The sequence below is a fragment of the Phalaenopsis equestris genome, unplaced genomic scaffold (assembly GCF_001263595.1).
Source record: "Phalaenopsis equestris unplaced genomic scaffold, ASM126359v1 Scaffold000654, whole genome shotgun sequence".
In the NCBI taxonomy this organism is placed as follows: Eukaryota; Viridiplantae; Streptophyta; class Magnoliopsida; order Asparagales; family Orchidaceae; genus Phalaenopsis; species Phalaenopsis equestris.
In genome coordinates this window covers 53,433-61,506 of record NW_018165094.1, presented here as the reverse complement: position 1 = coordinate 61,506, position 8,074 = coordinate 53,433, and the positions used below count along the sequence as shown (strand labels likewise).

At 34.2% G+C, this 8,074-nt stretch overlaps 1 protein-coding gene across 3 annotated transcripts in view; it reads right to left on the bottom strand.

Moving 5' to 3' along the window:
* LOC110030090 (cell differentiation protein RCD1 homolog) overlaps positions 1 to 3,544 on the bottom strand; it is a 53,758-nt gene extending 50,214 nt beyond the window's left edge. For 2 of the 3 annotated variants that reach the window (XM_020732650.1, XM_020732648.1), the window contains exon 1: positions 3,260 to 3,486. In XM_020732650.1, coding sequence (XP_020588309.1) covers positions 3,260 to 3,469 — 210 coding nt within the window. In that variant the 5' untranslated portion in view covers positions 3,470 to 3,486. Of the gene's footprint in view, positions 1 to 3,259 lie in introns of all 3 variants that reach the window. The other variant, XM_020732647.1, reaches the window with a different exon arrangement.
* Positions 3,545 to 8,074: the final 4,530 nt, after the last annotated feature.

Genomic DNA, 8,074 nt, shown 5'->3' with positions numbered 1-8,074 from the left:
CAATATATATATATATATATATATAATTCTCACAATATTTTTCTATGAAGTTGTCTACTCCACCATAACTTTACAACCACATTTTTAAGAAGTTGCCGCCACCTCAAACTTACATTTAGACTAGAACAACACAATTGTTTTAGCCTTCTCCAATTCAGCATCATCTTCTTCAAGAATAACTCCTTTCTCTTTCTAAGGGTTAACTCAACTTGTTTTCCTTCCAAAAGCAAGTTATGAAGAGCTTCCAAGTCAATGCTACTCCTTCATTCAAATCAAAAACATTTGGGATATCGCTTATAACAGTATACATTATGCAAATACATCATAGGTTTAAAACAAAAATTATAATTCAAATGATAAAAATAATACCCTTACAAAATAAGAAAACATAATTGATTTAGTCAAGAAGAATAACTACATTGACAAGCTCATTTGAATTACAATAAATGCAATCAAGTGGTTCTTCTCCAATTATCATAAAAAAGAGTTGCATCTTCACTAGAAAGCTTTGGTTGTGATATCTTACTCTTCAAAATAACAATCATCTTCGTTGTTGTAATTGACCACCCCTTGTTAATCTTATAACCGACTTGACATACTTGTCTCAAGTACAATAGACGTAGTCAAATCAATCTTCTCTAATGTTCATAGAGAGAAGTTTCACCTTCCTCAAAAAGCTTTTCTGCAAGTATTTACTCTTCAAAATAACAATTGGCTTAGTTATAACAAGTTTCTCCTTACATGACATAATCTTTCACCCTGTTCGCTAGACCTATTATATGAATGTACTCTGACGTAAAGAAATTTTTTTCTCAAAAACATAAATTTGAACAAATCTAAGCTCCACCTTGCATTTTGTTCTTGCAAAAAGATAATGAAAGAAATAATGCCAGCAAGTGACTTTAGCATCACATATGCAAAAGCCAAGTTAGACAAACAAAGGATCTCAGGTACCTTTGAAAAGATAGACGTCAAAGGCCAAGTCTAAATTGGCCATTGAAAAAGCACAACTTGCTTTCCTTCAATAATTAAGGAACTCACTAAATTCAGCACCTCATACAGTTGAACTCATCAACAATCTCAAAATCTCAACATAGCAACTTAAATTTTTACTTCATCACTAATGACTCAAAGTTTCAATTCATTTTAAGAAATTTGTTGAACTTTGTGCATGTTCACCACTTCGAATTGGCTATTCTTTTTTTCATAATTATTATTTTTTTTCGTGTTGCTCAGAGGCAAATTTAAAAATCCCTTAACTTTGTCTAAAACCTTCAAGCGTTTTATCAAAAAAATAATGGTCTTCGCCAGAAATGATAACATGCGACACTCCATGTTTGTAAATGATAACAATCCATAAAAAGTTTCCCATACCTCCACCTTCGTTATCGTAGCCCGCCGCTCATTCCTATTGTTGTTCTACCCCTCTCCAACCATCTGGCATTATCGTTGCAGCCTCGCAAACCCTCCCCTTGTTGTCATATCTTTGTCCAGCCATTTGGCAACACTGCCACAACTCTGCAACTCCTTGCTGACGTGAGCCTAACCAACCCTTCCATATCATCAATGCCCTGCCTGTTGCAGCTACCTCGCCATACCCTGCGACAGCCCACCTTCTTGTCATTTGATAGCCAACTGCAACCGTCCCTTGCTGGCCTCCAACCATTTCCCCCACTTCCATGTGAATTTTTCCTCCGTAAACTACAACACCACCTCCCTCAACCTAAGCCCTAGTTGAGTCGTATAATGTCTTTGTTATTTCCTTGTTCCATGTGTCTTTGCTTGTAGCCCTATTTGCTTTTTGAGTAATAATATTTACTCTTCCATCGATGGTTGAACTAATCTAGCCAACTACATTGCCTACTTAGTTCAACCATCGATGGTCTTAGTTTGATGAATTCTATACAAAATGCATTACTCAATTGCGGTCACCATTCTAATCGTCCTTCTAAGTGACAGGCTTTTGGAGTAGGCTCCTCTTCTTCCAACTCTATGTAGTAGGTATCGTACAGGGACAACAATGCTCTTGTTTTTGAGTTCCTTCTTCATGCCATCGAGTCAATTAACTCTTCAGGTGGTTATGCTCTAGCTCCCTTCTTGGGATCTGATCTAGAATGTCATGGATCATTTGACTTAGTCATTTTTCCATCTCCACTAGGTGCCAAGTAACAACAAAATTCTAGTATTTCACCTTCATAGAAATTTTTCTTGAACAGGATTCTTTAGTTGAATCTCCGCTAAACCATTCAGCAAATCTTTAAATGTCCCTTATGATTCTTTATATAGATCCATGCTCACTGTGCCTAGAAGGATTTTGAATTATGTTTTATCTATGAATAATGTTAGAACTTTACTAACTCAAAGGAAAAGAAAAGGTTTGATAAAGAGATGTGAACAAGTAAAATCCATTATAAGTGCTCAAAAATATAATGTATAAATACAGGAAGCCCTGGACTCTAAAAAACCTCATGTTTATTGGTTGGGATCTACAGTCTCACGAGAAAAGTTACACGATGAATTGTACATGTAATGAATATAAAATATTATTAAAAAATAGGCAATTGACCTAATTATATACTCAGACTAGAAGTATAAACGGCTTCGTAGATAAAGAAATGTGCCTCATTGGAGCATGGGCCAAATAGCTCCTTCAAGCATAGACGAATATCTAGATGGTTTTGAATGAGTTTTTTCTTGAGTTAGGTGGATATTCCTCTCCTTATTAAGCATATGAGTCCACCTAGTCTCAATAGGAAGATGCCTTGAACTTAGTTGAGCGAGTCCTCCTTGGACTCACCTAATCAAGTCCATCTCCAACTCTGCTGACAAGTCTCCCTGGAACCGGCCAGCTAGTTTGCCTCCTAGTCCTTTTGAGTGAGTCCAACCTTAGGTTGTACACTATCATTGAAGTATTTGTAGTCAATCAGAAAACAATTTATTCTATCAACCAAGATTTATTTCTGTAGGCAAAGATACTTTTTGATTGACCCAGATTTCTTCTTGTCGGCCATGTTTATCAACATGTCACCAGCGAAACTAATCGACTGTGGACTGCGAGCGGCCACCAGCATAACGCCAGAAACCCTAAAGATAATTAATTTCAATGAAAAAGATAAAAAGATAACTACTTTTTCAAATCTCTCGAACTGTCCGCTTTTCTCGCTAAAAGGGCTAACCAAACAGAAATATAATCATAGGCTCTCAATAAAATCCATCAAATCAAAAGAATAAAGCAGAAAGAAAGATCCAAGAACAACACCTTGGAAAGATCGAGAAGGGCGTTCTCCCTGAGCTCTGGGTCGCAAAGATCAAGCACGAGCTGCTCCGCTGAGGCCATCTTTCGATCCTTGGATTGCACAGCGACGGCAGCCAGGGCAGCGGCTGCAGCGGCAGGCGTGGTCAGCGGAGAAGGTGCCGGTCCGCCGTAAGGCGGGGAATTGATAGAGAGAGATGTTGGAAGATTAGCCATGAAGTCGCCCAAAGGACGAGAGCTCTGTATCGCTACACTAGACAGTTCTCTCTGCATCGTTACTTCTAATTTAGAAAAAACAAAATGTAAATACAGTAATTTTAGTCATAAAATTAAGTTGGATTTATATTTCCTAACAAAATTTTAGTTTTAACTATCTTTTAAAAATAATAATAAATCATTCATATTTACATATTTCACAACTTAAATCTTAATATTACGGATTTTACGCATAAAATATTTAGGTAATACAAAAGCACACCATGTCAAGCCTCAATTCACGATTTTATTTTCACGTGCGGAAAATCTCTCTTGCGCTCAAACCCCTTCTTTTCTTTTTCATGCATACAGCTCCAACTTTTTCTCCTTCATTTTTCTTACGCTTGAACTTCATTGGTTTTTACAAGTTCTGGGAAGCAATGTTAGGATCGCAATATACAAATATTTTTGAAACTCCAGTCTTTCTCCTTCTTTTGATCCGCTGCCACCGAAGATCATTGATGAAAGTGAATTCTCCTTCATTTTTTTCTCCTGCTCAAAGTCTTTTCAAGATTTCCTTTAGGGATTTTTACTAGTTTTGAGAAGACAATGTTGTAATTGTGGCATAAAATTGCCTTTGAAAATCTTGTCTTTCTTCTCATTTCGGTCTGATTTTACAAGAGACCATTTATGAAAGTAAACAACATCTTACTCCATCCTCGACCTTCATACAATCCTCACGGAAAATGAAGATTCCACGTTCTATGACCGCTAAACTAATGCTTCTCATCAATTTTTCTTGTTGGTTTCTATGGAATTTCTTTGGAACAAATCATCCTTTTATTTAGCATTATTTATATGATCCTAGGAGCAATGGCCACCTTGACTCAAATGAAATTTGGAAAATCTTTTAACTCATATTTTAATTTGACATGTAGATTATATTTGTACTCCTTTCTCTTATGGAACTATTGAAATAATTCAAATATTAATAATATTTATATTTTTATATACATCAATGACGACAAATGCACTTATTTTAATTATAGATTACAGCAAACTTGTGTCTTACATATAGCGTATAGCTAATTTGGATACTAAGTGCATCCTATTTGATTATTAGATCTATTACAATGCCCTTATATGTAAGAATATTTTGGTTAAATAGCTTTTTTTAGCATTTTATTTATTCTTTATTGTTTTGAGTTGTAGGGCTTACTTTCATGCTCGAAAATGAGTAGTGACTATTGTTATAGGTTGTTGGATGACCAAAAGGTTTCCATGTGTAAAGTTGAGAGGCCAAAGGCTATTTTATATTCAAACATGTAGCTTATCGGGTCAATTATGCATATAAGAGAATGCATGCCATGATATACGACATAAGTATGCTACATGAAATTCAATGTCTATTAGGTAGTGATAACTCAAATCCAATCTCTCTTAGTTCTAGTTAAAGCAATCCAAAGTACTATTTAAAAACCTGTTTTCCAACTTCAAGCAAGACTTGAGTTCCTAAAAAACCAAGCATTGCACTAAAAGATGTATCTGTTTAGTGAATTTCATATAGATTTTTGCTACATTGTATGGTTTTCTTATTATGACTGACAAGATTGCAGATTTATAAGTTAATTTATTTCATAATCATCTAAGTTTTTTTAATTAATAAGTGGTGCGGAACCTTCAATTAGTTTAACCATCACATCCATGTTTACTCATATTATTCTTTTCTTATGTAGAGGTGGTGTGGTCCAATTTCAAGATTAATTTAATGGAGGATCAAAATGAGAACTTATTCGTCACATTCAAATATTATGGATATTGGATGCAAGTTAAAAATCAAACAAGAAAAAAATAAGAAGATTGCCACCAAAAAATTATTAAAATAATTAGACATCCTGCATTATAAATCATTAGATTAGAGTACATGAATTTTAACTACACTATCACAAATGTGGAATGACCGCTACTCTCTACGGTACACCTAGTGATTGAGGATTTAAATATTATAATTTTTAAAATATATTTTATAAATTTAAAAACTTAACTTTTCACATTAAATCACTTTCACACTAGGTGTTAACGCAAGTGCACGTATCGTTCAAATAATATAGGACTTTCTTTTAATCTCGAATATCGAACCCACAGGGAATCGAGATAGACGATAACTTTAGAAGAAGTTCTAGTCTACTACTATAAGATCCTAGTTTGGAGTTTCGATAAATGTGGTTTTATTATCACTACTTCTAAATTACTATTTTAATTCTATAATAAAACTTATCTAGAGCAATTAATAAGGTTAAATTCAAGAGTGATAAAAAGTACTTTTCTTTGGTGAATAATTAAGCAGTTTATAGGTTAGAAGTTTAAGAATATGAATAAAGTAGTGACAAAAGGAGCATATGTCTATATACTCTCTGCCGAGTTATAGATAAGATTAGTTCACTAATTAATTACTTTTGGTAACGGTGCCAGTTAGTACCACATTTAGGCTCTCCATAATTGTTTGTCCCGCTTGTCACCCAACAAGCTTTAACAAATCTTATGGCCGGTAAAATATGTAAATTAAGTCTAGAAAATCATTCGTCACATATAAATTTAAGATTTATTATTAAACTTCTACACCCTGCACTTAATACCAAATCATCACAAAAAAAGCACAGGGTTTCTACTCACAATGCATAATAAAATCAACAGAAAATTTCATGAAACAAAGTGATTAAACAAAATAAGTGCTTTAAAAAACTGTAAGAAAATCAAACAAACTCTACTTAGTAAAACAAATTCACTAAATACGTGTTTACTGGATTACAATGCAATCTAAACAAATAATACTTAGCTTTAATCTCTTTGAAATCCTACCACTGAAGTTCTCTAATGCTCCTTGCAATTGTTGATATAATCCCTTACAAATGCTCTCAAATTCCCTTACAAATCCCTCTAAATAAGTGGAATCCTACTCCTAATATGGAGTTCCACACCTTGGAACTTCATCCCAAGTCCTCAAATTGGCAAAAAAAATGCTTTTTTCCATCACCCCGAACCACTAAATAACTCCCATAAGACTTCCATACAATTATGGCGCCTAGGCACCCAACGGTGGCGCTTAGGCACCATCTTCTTGGTAGGCTGGGAAAAACAGCTAGCGCCTAGGCGCCACCTTCTTTGGAATCTTTACTGAGCACGATGCATAAGCGCCATGGCACAGATCAGGCGCCATGGCACCATGGAGTGGAGCCCAGGCGCTAGTTCAACTCCAAGCTCCAATGCTCCATTTGCTATGTTTCACTTCGTTTTCACTCTAGTCGCTTTACCTATCAAACATGCACCAAAAACATGAAAATATATTCCTTTAAAGTGCAATTTCATTCATAAACAAATATTAAAAATATAAAAAATTAAGCATGCTAAAAGACATATCATGGAACATCACCAAAGGAGTATATGCATATAACCAATGACATTAAAGTTGTGGAGTTGACCATTCACTCGAGTGGATATAGCTGAGTTAATATTGTGGTCATCACACAAAGTGATGGAGATTCTAAAATTTATCAACAAGGTCAAGAGACATTAGCTGCTAATAACATATTTATCCAAATCTTAACTTTGTTTATAATGAAGGTATTGAGACAAAGATTTATAATTTGAGGCATTTAATTATCCATGTTGCCAGTTGCAACCCAAATGATTCTTTTCTTACAAGATTCTATGTTAGCTTCAAGGTTTCTATTGATTGATTTGTAATAGGATGCAAACACTTAATTGGCCTTGATGCTTACCATTTGAAGTCAAAATATCTAGGTGTTTTATTTATGCTAATTTAGTTGATGAAAATAATAAACTATTTATGATAGTTTTTGCAATTACTGAATCAGAGTTGAAGAAAACTAGGCATTGATAGAACAACTAGCAGAATAATTTGACTCTGAACTATAAAATATAGCATTTATATCTAACATGGAAATGGGATTTAAAGATATCATGAAGGTCGTTTTTCTAGTTGCAGAGCACAGGGTGCGTATATAAGCAATTTATTGAAGAATTTGAAAAAAAAAATCACCGTAAAGACATCCAAAAGGTTCAAGGTATGGTATGGGATGCAACTGAAACATTTATTAAAATTGAGTTTGAAAATAAAATGATTGAGCAAAGCAATATGTGTTCGCATGTATATGCATATTTGCTTGTTTTATGCTATAAGTGGTTTAAATGTGGTATCTCAAGTGAGATAAAAATTTAGTACAATACAAATAATATATCTGAATCGTTAAATTAGTGGATTGGAGAAACAAAAAAACAAGCCAGTGGTTGATTTGATTTATTTAATCCAATCAATGCTTATGGAACAAAAATCAACGAGAAATATTAAATCCATTTTATTGAAAAGGCAAGTCAGTCTCATTTATTGAGGATTATCTTAGAGAAATAATTACTAAAAATTAACAATTCCTCATAAGTCATTCACTGCCACAATGGGCTGAAGTTGAAGGTCGATACGAAAGTGTCGACACTATTTTGGTTAAGCAGTTTCCCGTTGGAAGCTGGTCGGTCGCTGGAATCGAAATCCCGTCGCCCACTTCAGAAAGACATTTAATTTACATACATATGTAAGTTTAGAAAAATATG